The sequence below is a fragment of the Poecilia mexicana genome, unplaced genomic scaffold (assembly GCF_051168715.1).
Source record: "Poecilia mexicana isolate PSO_F unplaced genomic scaffold, ASM5116871v1 scaffold_16, whole genome shotgun sequence".
Lineage (NCBI taxonomy): Eukaryota > Metazoa > Chordata > Actinopteri > Cyprinodontiformes > Poeciliidae > Poecilia > Poecilia mexicana.
The window spans coordinates 9,234,784-9,252,290 of NW_028263385.1; the positions used below are offsets into that span (position 1 = coordinate 9,234,784).

Genomic DNA, 17,507 nt, shown 5'->3' on the forward strand with positions numbered 1-17,507 from the left:
AACTTGTTTGGAGCAAGGTTTCATTCAGGGCGATTCTATATGTTGTTGAATTCATTTTTCCCTCTGTCACACCTAGTCTGCTACTTTCTGCTGTTGCGAAACATTCCCATAGCATGATGTTGCCACCACCATGCTTCTCTGTAGAGATGGCATTTGCCTGGTTATGGTCCATGATTGGTTTCCTCTTATTCACACCAAAGGGTTCAATCTTTGTCTCATCAGATCAGATCCTTTTGTTTCTCATGATCTGAGAATCCTCCAGGTGCCTTTTGGTAAACTCCAGATGGGCTGCCCTGTGCCTTTTATTAAGGAGTTGCTTTCATCTGGCCACTCTTCCATACAGGCCTGATTCGGTGATTGCTGCAGAGATGTCTGTCCTTCTTTAAGATTGTCTTTTCTCCACAAATATATGCTGAAGCTTTAACGGAGAGACAGTTGGGTTCTTGGTCACCTACCTCACTAAAGCCCGTCTCCCTGATTGTTCAGTATAGATGGTGGACCAGCTCTTCGACAAGCCCTGTTGGTTCCAAATTTCTACGTTTACCAATGATGGAGGCCATTCAGCTCATTGCTTCTAAACAGCTGACATTCTTCTGGATCCTTCCCCATGTTTGTGTCTCAAGACAATTCTGTCTCTGAGGTCTACAGAGAATTTCTCTGTGTTTGACCTCTGACATGCCCTGGCAACTGCGGGACCTTACACAGACAGGTGTGTGGCTTTCCAAGTCAAGTCAAATCAACTGAATTTACTACAGATTGACTCTGAGTTGCAGAAACATCTCACGGACGATCAGTGGAAGCAGCTCATTTTTTAGCGCCCATGGCAAAGGCTGTGAATACTAATGCAAATGTGATTTATTGGTTTTCTATTTTTTTTTTATCCATTTGCAAAAGTCTCGAAAACAATTTTCCACATAATAATAATTGATTGGATATTTGTATGTAGAATTTTGGGGAGAGATTAATTTACTACAATTTTGAATAAGACTGTAACATGAAGTGCTGTGAATACTTTCTGGACAGACAATGTGCAAATACGCATGATATGAATTTACGCATTCTGACTGCTAAATATTCATCAGAGAGACAGACTGGAGGAAGAAGCTGCTTCTGTGGCAGCTGGTTCCTGTAAATAGCGCTCTGTGGCACTGACCTGAAGGTGAAGATTCTAACCACTCATGTCCAGGATGTGTGAGGTCTGCAGAGATCTCTGCAAGTCCTAGATGGAGAGAATGCCAGCCTTGATGATCCTCTCAGCAGACTTGATTGTTTTTTTGTCATGAGAGCCAAACCACACAAACTCAAAACAGACTGAATAACTGAAACATAGAAGATGACCAGCGGCTCCTGTAGCAGGACGTAGTTCTTGAGTTGATGCTGGAAGTGCTGTCTCTACTGAGGATTGTGCTGAACAGTACTTGTGTTGGAAGGCACCAGAAGTGATCCACAGTAGATGCAATGTTGTTGAGGATGATGAGGGAAGGCAGGAGTGGATGTGATCTCCAAATGTCCACCATCATCTCCACAGTCTTGAGCTGGTTTTGACCGCGACAGTGGAACCAGCTGATCCACCGTCTGTCTGCATGCAGACTGTCCTGAACCAGACCAGTGACACCGGGTTCATCTGCGAACCTCAGGAGTTTCACTGTCTGATTCCCTGAAAGTGCAGTCATGGGTGCACAGCGTTTACAGTAAACAGATGAAAAAATTCTGGTAATCCTAACTGGCCAAAACCATGAAGTTGAGTTTGATCAAAAACATAAACAAAGAAAATTAAAAGGTTGTCTTTTTACAGAGTGTATGCATTTATCTGGTTTCAAATGCATTTCACAAGATACAAAATAACACAGTGATGCAGTAGCTGAAGGATTATTGTTACTCATAATTTTAACGGCAGTAGTTCACGAATATTGTGAAGTGATATCTAGTTTCATCCAGATGTACTTTAGTCACCTACCAGTAATAACGGGAACAAACAACATAAACATAGCAGGAGTGGTGCTAAGCCAGCATTCATGACTGAAACACAAGTGTTTTATGTAAATAGCTCAACATTTCAGTCTCTGTTTCACTTACTGCCTCACACCAGGTATGAGTGTGCTTGACCTTTATCCCTTGTGAAATGTATCAGATGTTTTTCTTTCCCTCCTCTACCTGAATGCTCTCTCTCTCTCTGACAGCGCTGACATCTCAGGGTCATTGTTGCATGGCAAACAGCAGTTTCACACCCCCACTCCCCTCACCTACTCTTTTTTTTCTCAGTTCGCTCTCTGCTCTCCAGGGTCCCAACGGCTGTTCTCATATATCTCACAAACACGCCCTTCCAACACTTCTTTTTTTCATGACCCGACATGTTTAACGCCCTTAAAGTTCAGCAAGTATGCAAACAGCTAGGAATGCATTTGTATTTCATTCATTTTCTCTCTTTTTTTTGTTTTGCAAATGTACATATACCCTAAAAATGATAGAGCGCTCAAGCAGTACAACATAAATTTGACTTAACTTTGCCTCTTGTATAGCTGCTTTAAACAACTTTATGATCTTTTTATGGGCATCATAAATTTGTACATAACGGGGAAACATTTGCCTGGGCTTTGAACATCATGCTGTGATATTCCAGTGAGTTTCAGCCATCAAGAAATGACATATAAGCACAGTGAGGGGCTACTTACCTACAGTCGGTCCAAGATTGAAAGAACATATGCAGTCATCAAGCACTGCTGAGCCAATAATATAATGCACTGAAAAAAAAGTTAAGCTGAAACTTCAGATGTACATTCATCTGGCTTCTTCTTTTTACCTTCTAAGGGCTCCATTTTTGGGGTTTTCTTTGAAATGGAACAAGAAAAGTAAGCAATCCAAATGTTTGAAATGAAGCTGGCAGGGTGCAACCATCAGGGTCTCATTTTCAGCTATCCACCCCCAATCCCCCAACTAAAATAGCCAAGCTTGAGAGCTGGAAGCAAATTAGGCGGTGCATATCCTCTGTTGATATTCACAGGTGTGTTGACGATGGCAGCATTCCTCATGGAGGAAAGTATTTCTGTTGTGCGGCCTGCATCATTGTCACAGTGTATGGTTGCACTAAAAGAAACCGCAGTGATCCTGTTCAGCAGAAATCTGCTGCTCTGTGCCAAGTCAAGTATTTCTTCAGTGAAAGTTTATAATAGCTTCTTATTTTTATTTTAACCAAAGTGCTTTGATTGTTTTTTTTTATGTGGTCTATTGGCATGCATGTCATTTCTGGTACTTTTCAAAAAAAAAAAAAATGCAGTAACATGCAAAACTGCTGAGTCATGCCCCTAATTCTCAATTTTCCAAGGAGACTGGCTTTCTTGCAACATTTTAAAGTATGTAGTGGTTTCTATGTGATTTCTTAAAGATTTTTCAACTCATGGGGACGTACAAGTGCAGTGTCTACTTACGACTAAACCTCAAAGAAGGAGTTAAACCAAATGGCTCTAGCAGTCTTGTAACAGACATGCAACTTGTTTTATACAAATACAAATGCTGTTTTACTTGATGTCACGGGTATTGTTTAACACCCTATTCCATTCCTTTTTACTCAACAAGGAGATTCAAACAAAAGCAAAACCATTCTCTACAAAACTCTCACCAGTCCTCATGCCATGTTCAAAGGAATCTAAATCATATTTCTGCCCTATTCCCTATGCTTCATTAGATTTCCACCAAGTTGTCGTTATAATAAATCATTTTAAATACATTGAATTCCTGCCATATTAATGTTTGCTTTGACATTTCTGTCAACCACAAATTAAATATGTGTACCCAGTAAAGTATCTAGTGTGTGCAAAGAGAAATGTCAAATTTCTCTTGTCCAGCAGATATCAAGGCACAAATGTCTTCCTTCAGGTGTAGGAAGTAGGAGATCAAACGGCAGTATGGAGTTGAGCAACACCTTTTGGCTCAGGAAATTCTTAACCAGCAATGTCAGTTTGCCGGTCTAAAGCAGTGCTCTCAAACTGGAGTCCTCATGGGCCAGAGTACAGCAGCCTTTAGATGTGTCTACACGCTTGAATAAAATGGCTAAACGTCCTCAGTAGCAAGCAGTTAAGCTCTGCTAATGAGCTAATATCGGAGCCAGGTGTGCTGAAGCAGAGAGACATCTAAAAGTTGCAGGTCACCAGCTCTTTAAGACTGAAATTGGAGACTGCTGGCTTAAAACCAATGTCTCCATGGTAACCAACTGTGTTCTGGCTAATGGCACCAGTGGGCCCCAGCACTTTGCCTTTAACACTGTTAACCTCAGATATGTTCAACAGCATCAGGATCTAGAAGCATGTCAGCTGCCATAACTGCCCCCTCAGTTGGAGTCAGAGCCGTTGTTATGGCGAGGTTTCAACACACAGCTCACTTTTATTTGAGGGTGTATGTGTAATCCATCTTCTTTCCAGGGGATGAATATCAGTAGTAAGTATTTCATACAGGTCGGCTTTAATCTGTATTTGACTATCGGCTGTTTTGCCTCCAAGAACACTGCACTCTGTGCAGCCTTACTTGGTCAGATCCAAGCTCAGATACTCTTTCCTTTCATTTTTTTTCTTTTTCATAAAGACTTGACTTTCACATACTGATTATCTACAGTAGACAGTTTTTAAGGGAATGTACAGACACATACACATGCACACACACACGTACACACGCTCTACAATATGATGTCATGGTCCACCAGTGTTGTACAGAAAACAGAAAATATCCAAAGGGAAACTGCGAAAGACCTTCAGAGAGCTAAAAGTGAGGCTGCTCAAGACGACTTACACAATATACGTTTTTGCACAGGACGCTGCCCACTGATATTTGTAATGCCATGATTTGTAAATCATTTGCAGTTGCGTTGAACAGACATATACCCAGGATGTCCCAATTCCAAAATAATGTTTTAGGATGAATGCTGGCTAACTTGGTAGTCGTGTAGAATCATAGATAACCACAATAAATCCTTGACATTTTATTTTATTTTTTTTGCCTTTGAAAAGTCAGTAAAAACTTATATGCTCTGCTTTTAGACACAGATTGTTTACAGCAATGCACAAATCAGGTTTTAAGGGATGATACTAATTTTCAGTATTAAGGTCTGGATTCAAATTCAATAAATAAATGTAGTAAATACTGACCAGTAGAGCATCAAGTTTCAAAACATGTTTGAATTTCAAAAATATTTGTATTCATGCATCAAGGAGTATACCCTCAACCTTTAAGTGCCTCCACAAATAAAGTTGGTAGCAAAAGTGCTTCTAAACCTGCAGCTCAGTAGTTGCAGGTCTCCATAAAAAGAATTGATTTCAGCAAATGGCCAGTTGATTGGTCCATTGCTAACTTCAAAGAAGTTTAACAGCGTCAACTGTTGACTGTTAGCATCACAGAAATTTGGACACGCACTTTATTAGCTGTTAAGAATCCCAGGCAGTGAGGGTCAGAAGCAAAAATACTCATAAAACAAATTAACTGTCCAATAAATGTCTTTCCACTTTATCCATGCTTGTTTTTATTTACATTAAATACCTTCCGTTCACAATGAGATGAGTGCAGAAAGCATCAGAGAGGTCACCAACTCCTTGAAGACTCAAGGTTTAGTGAAACATTATACACACCAGGGAATGGCTTAGTAAAAGAGCAGCCATATCCAGTAGATGGTATAAATAATCTAACCTGAGGAGTTTCTGGTCACTCTCTAATCAGGCCATCTCTTGTCACAATAGCTGAGAGGTTGCCTTGCTTAGATAGCGCACCAGGATTTACTGGGAGTGCCGTCCATTCTCTGGCCTTTCATTAACGCGTTGCCATCTGAGAGCAGCTTTGACAAGAGCCTGTTGCTGAGCAGATAAAGACGGGAGTGAGACTAAACACTGAGCAGAGGTCGAGCTTTGATGGCTGTGATAGAGGCTCAGTTGTAGCGCCGGTGGCCTTATCTAGAGTGGGAGGTTTGACCCACACATGTTGGTCCCCTTCGTCGTGTTTTAAAAAGGTAGCTGAGTGGACGCTGCTGCTGCTTTTCTGAAGCATTTGCAGGATTCCTCATAGTCCTCACATGCAGAGATTTATGACAGGAATGGCACTGAGCGCGTGTCCCAGAGGAGGCTGGCTGGAAACGCAAAAGCACAGTTTTGACATTCAGAGAAGTAAAAGAAATAATTTCACTTTCTTTGCATCATTTCATTTCAACTTCACCAGGTGGATCTTCTCCTGGTGTGGCGTGAAGTAGAAATGGAGCCAGAAGGGCGACACCTTCTTGGTTCTGTGCATGCTGAGGAGATAATGCACACGTAAATCAAAGCGGAGGGACATTAATGGGAGAAGACTAGGGAGGCAAGAATACCAGGGAATCTGGCCACTCCTAACCGGCATAAATCTCCTTTATTTAGTTAGCATCGGTGTGTTTTGGATCACTTTTCCGGCCAACGTTTGATTTCACCTCTTTTTGTGAGAACTTATTTTAAAACCCTGGCACTACTCGACCTGTAATTGTGCACTGCCCTGCAACACTTCCCTAAAAATAGTGTCCACTAATCCCTGAACCCCCTCTGAGAAGTGCTACACATTACCAGGGATTGACAAGAACCCTCTTCTAGCAAAGAAGAAGGTTCAACCTTTTTTTTCTGCTTTTAATTTCAATGAACTATGTAAGTTCCGTGACGTGACCAATTAAACATGTGTTGCACATATCAGATGGAAATAACTTTAGAGGTATAATCCAGAAAAGTTCAACTGCATCCCCTGCACTGATGCAGTGCAACACCCTCTTGTGGGGTGAAGCTGATAGATCACGTTGTTGAGACTCTCTTGTCAGTAAAGCGCTTACATCATGCTCAAGGAAATCGCTTTCTATAATAAGCTGTCTTTTAATCTTTCAATCCAACTGATCATTATACACAAAGATTTTAGATCATATTTCACCAGAGAAGTTTAAGTCATTTAATGAAAAAAGCAGCCAAGAGGCCCATTGCAACACTGGAGAAGCTGTGAAGATCAACAACTTAGCTGGGAGAATCTGTCAAGAAGAGAGCTCAAAGCTGTGCTCATAACAAATATGGCCTTTATGAAGGAGAGGCAGGAAAAAGGCTATTTTTGAAGGGCAAGAATTTTAAAATATGGCACAAGCCATGAAGGCAACAGAGCAAATGTGGAAGAACAGACGAAATAAAACCATATTATTCGTTACGTTCATTACATTTTTCTTACACATTTTCAGTTTTATTTGTAATATCAACTGACGTTCACATCAAATGAGAAAGGAAAACAAAAGGAGCTGATCAGAGTTGGATGGAGCTAAATGTGACACAATGCAGGAAAAAGAGGAAAAGACTGAAGGAACAAAGACAAGTTTCACCTTCCAGCAGGAAAACAGCCCTAAACATACCAGAGACCAATCTATTACAGGAATGTGGTTCTTCTAAAACAGGGGTGCCCAAAGTCAGTCCTCGAGGGCCGGCATCCTGCATGTTTTAGTTCTCTCCCTGATGGTAGTAACAATCTTTTCAGCATGTCAATGTTCTCCTTAGGTCTCTAATGCGCCATCATTTGATCCAGGTGCGTTAAACCAGGGAGAGAACTAAAACATGCAGGATGCCGGCCCTCCAGGACCGACTTTGGACACCCCTGCTCTAAAGTTTTAAAACCACTTTTAGAACCAACTCAGAATCTGTGGCATGATATTCACAGACACTCTCCATCCAACTTGACTGAGCCTGATCTACTTTGTATAGAAGAATGGCATAAACCAACAAACTTGCAGTTTTCATAGCAGCGACGTGGATCTACAAAAGTATTCTCCTGGGGCACCAAAAAGAAATTAATGCCATAGTTTCCGGATTTTTATTTATTCAGGCATTTTAAAACCACATGTTGTGCACCACTTTATGTTTTTCTACAAACTCAAATCCCAGTAATGTGAAGTTTTTGACTTGGAAAATGTCCCAGGGACATGAATATTTTATCAAGGAGTTCAGGCACCATCCTCACTCGACAAACTGTGAACAAGCTTTGGTCCTCTGTTCGAGGGGGCAACCCCACGGTGATATTTCACAGCCGCTTTAAGACATTCAAATCACGCGAGTTCTACATGATTGTCAGTGCGGGATGTGTTCGCCATCGCATGAAGGGGAACATAAATCATGTCGTCAGCTGTCTAGCAGGCTGGAAGCTTTGTGCCAGGCTTGCCGGTGGCCACAAATATAAAGTGGAATGGGAAGGGCAGAGCCGCAGCGTCGCATTCCCCCCCCGTGAAGATTTTGTAAAAGGAGCCCCAAAGCAAACTGGACAGCTGAGCCAACGTACTTGCAATGTTCATGAAGTTTAGCAGCATTTGGTTTTGTGTGGTGGGCAAGATTCCCAAGTGGAAACACTTCAAATGCAAACTGCTCACTGATCAGAAATAGACCAAAGTACACCAATACCTCTGTCAAATTGGTAACACATGATCAATGTCAGCTCGTTTTCCAAATCGCTAAATTTTAGAGACAATCAACATCAGTATATTTTTAGTTCACGCAACTAATCCCTTAGGCATCAAAGGCATATTTTAGAATAAAGCTCAAACTTTCCAGGCCACCAACCGAGTTGAGATCGTTAGTCATCAGACATCAATCTCCCTTATTTACAAACTCCAGTTTTTCCCGACACAAAAAAATATCTAAATGGGGAAAACAAACTGTTTAATCTCATGCGCCGTTTGAGATCTAGTCTGTAATTTGGGATAATTCATTATTTTGTAATTACAACTCTTACAACTTAAGCTTTTAGTTTAAACTCAAATTAGCTTGGATCTTGGCTGTGACGGTAATGAGGCCAGTCTTACTCAAATGTTCTGGCCTTGGTTTTGGAAGGTGCTTTCAACACCTAAAACCAATCTTACAAATATGGAAATGTCGCATTATATTCTACAAAAGTGGAGAATGAGCCACAAAAGGTCATTCACGAGCATAATGGCTGTTCAGAGTGCCGTTTTGGATCATTAAGGAAAAGTTGAATGGGAGGAAAAAGCTTGACAGGAAAAAGTTAAACAGGCAACAAGGATCAGTGAAGTATTTCATTTCATTGTGGATGGCCCCAGTGGACTGTCTGCTGAACAGCTGATCAGTCGGCAGTCTTCTCAATGACAAGGTGATAACATAGGTGGAATATAATAATGTTTTACTTAGTCATAAATTACTGAATCTTTCCAATAATATTGAATTGGTTTTCCCTTTGTCCTCTCAGAATCAGATTGACATATTAAACTTCTGAGTTCCTTCGCGACACATTTTTCAAATCTTGATTTTTGTTTCCACGTGAGCTTCATCATCTTGCTTCCTTCAATCCCCCGTCATGTCCAAGCAGCTGGGGAGAGTGAAATCCAGGCTTCTAAGCAGAAGATAAATGGATGGAGTTTAGGATCCATTTTGGATGCAGATGAGGGCTTATTTTTTATTTTTGTTGTAAATTTAATAGTTAACCAGAGAAATGGCAGAAAAGAAAGATGAGACTCCAGAGTAGACTGCCTGTCTTTATTAAGACTTCGGATACTCCCACTGACCTTACAACACAGCAAAATCAGAGAGTTTACAAGCTTTTCAAAACACCTACAAGTTCAGTGAATCTCAATGCAAGTGAGAGAAAACCGTCATGCTTGAACAAATGTGGGAGGACAAAAAAAAAAAAAAAAAAAACTACAGCAGGAGAAACTCCTTCTGTAGGAAAACAACTTTGTTTTACAGCAACAGAGATGGATACTTCATTAGTACATCCAGGGTTTGCATACAATCATTCAAAGCTAGCAGACAGCGAGAAGCGGTTTCTCGTTAGCTTGCGCTTGAAAATGTTTTTTCTATTTAACTTTACAAAACTGTTACATGTAGCTTTATACAAACCAGGCTGCTGAACAGCTGGGTTTTGATGAGACTCCCTTTTGTAGAGCTTTAAAATCCTCTGTGGTTCCTCCTTCCTCTGACACAAAGTTCATGTACAGTATTCACAAAGACGTGGCCAGTCCTTTATATACTTCTTTCAGTTAAATAACTAGAGAACAAATAAAACATTATTCTGTGAAATAATTAGTCAACTGGAAGGATGATGCTGAGTGTTGAAGAGTCCTGAATCGGTGGCATGAAGATCTGATGCGCCATGCGATGCTTCATCCCGTCATCTTTGTTCCCCGGATGGGTCGTCGTCTGTGGTAACCTTCATCTTCACAGAGGCATGTTTACGTTTAAGAGCTGGATGAAGATTGACGATTGGCACAGGTCACAGGGCTCGCTGTGTGAGCGTTGGCAGGGTTCAGGACAATGTAAGGCGACATGATGACTCCAACAGGAGGAAGTCACAGGACCTCTGGAAGAGAGACGCAGAAAGGAAAGGTTAAAAAAAAAAAAAAAAAAGATATTCAATAAATACCAGGTGCATCTAAAAAATAGGATATCATGGGAAAGTTAGCTTCAGTTATTCGATTCAAATGTGAAACTCATTAAGATTCAGCACATAGTGACATATTTCAAGTGTATATGTGTATATATTTTAAGATTATAGAGTACAACTAAAAGTCTAAAATAGTTTAATTTAGAATATTTCAAAAGTAAGTAAAATATTTTTTACTTCAGAAAGATTATGAGATTATGTTACAGTGTTGCTAAGGCCTGTCGACTCAAGTTGAGGACAATTGAATCAAAGCATTTTAGTGGAAAGTAAGTGGAAGGAAAATGTAGAAAAAAAGTGGAGAATCATCACAGAAAACCACGACTTCAAAAGGGTTTTAAAGATTTTATCCAAGTTAAGATGATCTCTGGAGTAACTTTACAAGGAATCCAACAGTTTTGCGCCGACTTCACCTGCAGCTCTCGGCTTGTGAATCTCCTAACTCTTTAAAATGAACAGAAATAGCTGCTTGAGATATTCAACTCAACGTCTAATGAATATGTTTCACTTTTTAACCTGCTAAAATGAATGATTATATTTTTTGATGATACTTACGTTCATTAAGACGCAACTTTTTAATCATCATATCAACAGGAAAGAGATTCCAATCTGTAGCCAAAAACGGGCTGGCATCACTGAACAGGGTAACGATGTGATGCACAAACCTCTGACCCGTTGACAATACTAACTGCAAAAGGATGCTAACCACGCCGCAGGGGGCAGGTTCCCAATAAATCTTTACCGTCTTGTTTACAAGGATCAAATGAAAAGGCAGCAAGGCTCCAAACTTAGACACATTACAGAGAAAAGCAGCTAACATGTGAAACGCAGGACACATTGTTTTAGAGATATTTAAGACGTGGGGTCAAGCTCTGGTCAGATTTAAGCCTTATTCAGCTCTGAATATAAACTGCCCTCGTGTGGCGTTACATTGTGACTTTAGATCAGCCTGGTGTATTAGTCCTGCTAAGACAGTCATCTCACATGTCCAGATTTACGAGTGAAGATGAGAAGCCAAACATGTTTAGGTTTTACGACTGAGTTAACAGAAAGAGATATGCGGGACTGAGAATGAGAGAAAGGAAACCGATCGAGATGGTATCAAAGAAAGTCATGATCCATTTTCCTGGCTAACCAATTATGATTTCTGGCTCGTACTTTGGTAACAGGTGAGAATTAAAATCCAGCAGATATACGAGGGGGGAAGGCTGCTGACGTTGCTGCTGGGAGGGAAACGAGCGCAGGCATTGCACGGTGCTTAATTGCTGCGGAGTCGTGTTTCTAACCCCCGGCGGCGCAGCACTTGTGGATTGGGGCTCCTCGTCGCCTCCGGAATTCCTCTCTGGGCCCCGATCCGAGTCAGTCGAGCTGGTGAATAAAAGCTGTCAACAGGATAAAGATACCCCCGCTTCTCTTCGACTTTTCCTTCAGCACTGCTTCCATATCCCATCTCCACCTTTTTTTAGTGTAAGTGAACTCTTCGTGCCGCACCTTCCTGCTCTCGGGGGGCTTCTCGCTTTCACTGGGGTGATGAACTGTATGTTTGATTGAGAGCAGCTTCACTGCAGGGACAGTAGTTCACCCATATTTTAAAGACAAAGCGAGCTTTGTCTACTTCTAATGCACATCAACCAAGGAGCAATGGGTTTTCTAGAACAATTGAATTCTACGTTACACAAAATATCCTGTAGAAAGAGCGAGCTACTGAATCCTGTCAAACATTTATATATTGGAGACTGCTTCCACTGATGAGCAGTGAAGGAGATGATGTTCCACATCATCACACCGCCTCCACCGTGCTCAACTCGCAAGTTGATTTTTCTTTCTAAAGTGGTGCCAATTAAAAAAATAAAAAATATCCAGGCTTTTAAAACTACGTCACCTGTTCATTTTAGCATACTTTTGTTTCCAGCTTTTCTCTGTGTGCCGTAAGACGTTTTCCACACTGTGTACCTGCGACGTGCTGCGGCTTCATGGGGCCTGCTTTCTTCATGAAGGACTCCTCGCTTTCGAAAGCGAGGATGGGCTCAGCGGACGTGCCGGTCTCGGAGTTGTCCCGGGCTCCGTTGGAGGCGTTGTCCTGGTTTGTGAGGTGGATGAAGTCTTCGAAGTGGCCAGCGTCTCCTTTAGAGGACAGACCGTTTTCATGCCTCGCCGGCTGGAGCCCATTAACCACTGAGAGGCTACGGAGAGGGAAACATGGAGAGCAGCTCAGTCGGCCAACATGACTCAGATCAGAGTGAGTCATTTTGTCGTTGCTGAAGAAAATGAGGAAATCAGTTCATTCTTCAACTATTTACACTTTTTACTGACATCCTGATCCTTGTGGCTTTCTGTTTCCTGCAAGTGTTCGGTAGTAACGTTCCACCTTTGTTTCCTGGAAAGCTTTGCTCCCGCTCGTGGCGCTTTGCGAGCAAAAAGAATTGATCCTTACCTTTCTTTGAAGTTACTCTGTCCATTCTCTGCCTTGTTGTTGGGCAGACTCTCCTCCTGTTTCGCCTGATTGTCAGCAGATACTAAAGTGACACAAAGTAAACGGTAGCGGTTACAGCTGACCCACATTTTCTACCAAAGTTCAACATAAAACAGCAGATTTTAGGTTCATTTCAAGCTACGCCGTTATTTTGGTTCCAGCTGCTTCTTTTACTCGGTGTTCTTCTGAGACTGTGACATTGTTTTCCTACAAGTTACAGAAGCAAAATGACAAAAATGGTTAAATAATTTGCTGTAAAATTTTTTACAAATGATTTTATAGTACATTATAAATTTACACGTACCCAAGTTGAAATTTGTATTTCAAGTAATTTAGATGACTATGGCTAACGGCTTATAAAAAGGGACAATCTGCGTTTCATAAAATTATATTAATATGTCAGGTAAGTAAAGAATCAGCCTGTGGTTCTGCTGAAGCGTTTAGGATGTCCAGGATGATTTAGCAGCCTTCACCATTTCTGCATTAAGTCCAGTAAAAGCCTGCACACCAGCCTCATCCCACACCTGGTAAAGCTTTTTCCTACCACACTTTTTCCTTCTGCTCAACTTTCCGTTAATATGCTTGGGTGAAGCACTGAGCAGCCATGATTTTAGTCACGACCTTTTATAGCAGTCTATTGGACAACTGTAGAATGAGCTGTCTTACAAATGACTGTGTGTAAGCCATAACACTACATTTTTGTTTTTAAAATCTATTAGTTTGTTGTAATATTTTGATTAATTGAAAAAACAGAAGTTGTTTTTTTTTTTTACCCTTAGCATCAAAATGAATTGAATATCTTGAAATATATCATGATATGAACGACACTGTTTTAATTTCTGAACTATACTCGATGGTATTCCAATTGACTGATAATTATAAAACTTCAGAACAAATACCATTACAAACATCAGTAAATAATGAAATGTCTAACTTTGTTCAGGCATCTTTCGTAAGGACTTGGGACCCCCCAATCTGAGCTTTTTAAGCATTTGGTTGTGGCTAACACGAAGCACCAGCCGACCCTGATTAAAGCGGCTCCCTGCTTGCCAGACCTCCAACCACATCAGCCCCTGGCTAACGATTTCCTCATTCAGACAAAGACTGGAACCAGCAGCCTTTCTCTGAGAACTCAAACTCAATTGTTACATAACAGAAGCTGCTGATATTACTTTCAGATAACTTTTATCAAGAACACATTTTTTTTCCCCCCTTAGATCCGGGTTGACACAAAAGTGTCATGCATCAAAAATAGGTGTAAAATTGCAGCAGGTTGTTGCCATTAGCCCACTCTTCCTCCCATCCTTCGGGCTAAGGGATTCAACAAGTAGTGAGCACACATGGGTCCCATTGTGCCGGGTTAAACAAGCTCGACTGCAGCTGCACAGGATATGAGGCAGAGATATAATCTGAAAACCCTTTAATACGACAAGCTTCACGGTGAATCCGACTCAGATGGGAGAACAGACTGAAGATGCAGCAGATATTTATGCTTTTGTTTAGTGCCGCACAAAGAGGAACGGAACATTTGTTCAAGGGTATTGCTTAATAAAAAAATAAATCAAATCAGTTAACTTGCAACAAGATGAGTCAGAGAACTTTTTATTAGAGTTTATTAACTGAGGTCATAAACATCTTTTAGTGGATTCTGAAAACCATCCCAAAGTCTTCACTTTAATTTTAAGTCTTTGTCTTAAAGTTGCGTCCAAAAGGATAATTTTTATCTCATTAAATGTTGCTGGGGAAACAATGTTTAATTTGAATTGATTAATGACCATCTTTAAAAGTCAGAGGAATCCAATTCAATGTTCTGCTTACCTTTGCTGGTCTCTCCCTGCAAGTCATTGGAGAAGGCGACCGTGGCAGATTTAGTCTCTTTCTATAAAGATTAAGGAGGAACTTAGTCACTTACTGGACAGTAAGGGTTTTGCTTCTTGCTTTAGTAAAAAAGTAAAAGTTTACAGCTACCTTTTCACCCCCATCGGTCTTGCGTGTCCTCTTCATGATCTCTTCCAGACGCTGACAAAAAAGCAAAAGAAAAAAAAACAGAAGGAATAAACTGGAGGGAAATTTTTTTTTTATTTTGATCCATTTTTTTAATTTGCAGAGTATTCTTTTACTTTAACATTTTGTAATGCATCGTTGTGTGTTACAGCAATGCATTACAGTATAGAAATAGTTGTCCTTGTATAGCTGGGATACCAGTTTCAGTTCTATGAATAGTCTGATGTAGGCAAGTGTCGGTTAATAATCAACACTAGCAAAGAATTCCTGTCATTCTGATAAGATGGCTAAGTGATGAGTTTAGTTTTTTTTTTTCTTTTTTTTCTGGCTGGTCAACTGGTTGAAACAAAGTGCTTACACATTTCCTTAGCTTAAAAAAAACAAAAAAGGCAAATTCAACAATTTGGAAGAAAGTCTGGTAGTGAAACTCTCAGACAATCATGGCATGGAAACAAAAAGAGTGCCACTGTTTTACAGTGAAACTGTTTCCACAGCAGGTCGTCTAGCGGAGTAGAATGACTATTAAACCAGCTAATATCAGCTTATTTTAGGCCACACTCTGTAGCAACTGATAAAAAAAAATATAGTGCCATTTTAAATGTAATAAGACCAAAAATTGCTTTAACTTGTCAAATAGTAATAAAGTTTTTGAACATTATAAAACATATCACAAGTACATGACCACTGTTCTCTCTGAGCAGTACTACAATTCTCTAATATTACAAACCCAGAAATAGTGCAACAAATGATAAAAACGACAAATTTGCCATTCATTATAACAGGAAACTGCACTAACAGCTTCTTTCCCAATGCAGTCCTAAATATGATTTGTTTAGCTACAGTGACTACATTGTTAAAGATTTGGATTTTGAATGCTGGTTATGCTTGTTTGACATTTAAAATGTCAAAAATGATTACAGTATTGGCTGCTACACTGAACAGAAGAATGACAAAATGGTACAAAAGCGGATTGAAAGCTACTAAACTTTGTGTTTACTTTGCATTCATGCATCAAAGTAACATTTTTTTCATGGATAATTTTGGAACGGTCAACATGATGTTACGTCAGCAGGAGCAAAACAAGAATAATTGTTGCTTTTCTGCTTTAAAGAACATATAAAACTGACCAAAAGAATGACAACATGATACAAAACAGCTTGAAAGCTAGTAAACTTTGTGTGTTCTACATTTATAGCGAGGCATCGAAGTAATATTTACGTCTAATTTTAGAATAGTCAATATGATGTTATTTCAGCAGGAGCAACACATGAGTAATTTTGCTGTTCTGCTTTAAAGAACTTACAAAATTGGCTGCTGCACTCTGAGCAGAATGACAGCATGGTACAAAAACAGCCTGCAAGCTAGAAAACTGTGTGTTCTACAATTATAGTTAGGCAACAAAGTAACATTTTCTATGTCTAATTTTATAACAGTCAATGTAATGTTGCTTCAGTAGAGGCAAAACTGTTGCTTTTCTTGTTTAAAAGAAGAAATTACCGTTATGCATTTTTGTTTCAGGGTTTTGTGTAAATAAATACGCCGAGTCTGATGATGGTTACTACTTTAGTTTCTAGTACTTGGTTGGAAACTTGACAGGAATAGTTTGGCAAAACTCAGCCAATCAGAGCTTCAGACTGTTTAATTTACAATTTCAGGCTCATGTTTCATTTTCTATTTATTCTATGTCATAATATTTCTCTATTTTTGTAACTTTAATACTGAACTAGTTCAGTATTAGTAAGACAACTTATTAATACATTGTCCTATTATCGTCACTCGGTTTTGAGTGATGATGAAGTGTAACTTGTGTAATTAGCAAAAAATAAAACAGGTATTGGCTGAATTTTGCACAGCTGAGCAGTGAAGTGCTTTATAATAAAAATGAAACCCCTCTGCTTTTCACATATATATGCAGTGAAGTTAGACACAAGATCTGACCTTCATCCGACGCGGTTACACCATAACTGCAGCTGCCGCTCATAAAAGAGAGGCATTTTTAAGATCCGGGATTATTTCACCCACAGCTCAGACACTCAGCTTTGGTATCTGGTTTAGCTGCAAAACGTGCTTCCACACTGTAAATTTCTGTTGTCCCAGAAAGTTGCTGATGCTGCTGTGTGAACCCCCAGGGGTCCTAACCCGGTCTAAACGGAGCGGATAAGGACAGCATCTTTGTTGTGGAGGATGAGATGTTCCTGTGGGCTCAGTCCTACTGATTTAGTGACGCCTGGCAGAACTACGTCTGCTGGGAAGAGGCAGCATGCTTACAAAGCTCTTTTGAGATAATAATGGAGGAGGAACTATTAAGACCAAACAAAACAAGTCAGATAACAAAAAAAAAAATAACAAAAAAAAAAAAACACATATTCTTGCTTTCAACAAAAGTATTTAGATACGCTCATATAAGGTATGACATTTTGCTTCGCAAAAGTATGGACACATTTCAGGCTTTACCACATTTTTCACATCACAATCAGATTTTTTCAATGAATTTAAGAACGGCAACATGTTTTAAAACGTAAAAACGAGATTGGATTTTTGTGTCTTGAAGACGTTTACTGTCATCACCCAGAGGGTTTCTCCAGGTTCGAACATGGATGGGATATGTCACGTTTCTATAGTC

General features: G+C 40.0%; 1 protein-coding gene and 1 long non-coding RNA gene across 5 annotated transcripts in view; one reads left to right on the forward strand and one right to left on the reverse strand.

Annotated features, from left to right (window-relative positions):
- The window catches only part of LOC148154975 (uncharacterized), a 75,921-nt gene that overhangs the window by 52,149 nt on the left and 6,265 nt on the right, over positions 1-17,507 (forward strand). The gene's annotated exons all lie outside the window — the stretch shown is intronic.
- map7d1a (MAP7 domain containing 1a) overlaps positions 9,490-17,507 on the reverse strand; it is a 40,279-nt gene continuing 32,261 nt past the window's right edge. For all 4 annotated transcript variants that reach the window (XM_014996278.2, XM_014996277.2, XM_014996280.2 and 1 more), the window contains 5 exons: positions 14,849-14,899; positions 14,699-14,759; positions 12,842-12,923; positions 12,361-12,590; positions 9,490-10,326 (listed from right to left, as the gene is read on the reverse strand). In XM_014996278.2, coding sequence (XP_014851764.2) covers positions 10,316-10,326; positions 12,361-12,590; positions 12,842-12,923; positions 14,699-14,759; positions 14,849-14,899 — 435 coding nt within the window. In that variant the 3' untranslated portion in view covers positions 9,490-10,315. The remainder of the gene's footprint in view (positions 10,327-12,360; positions 12,591-12,841; positions 12,924-14,698; positions 14,760-14,848; positions 14,900-17,507) is intronic.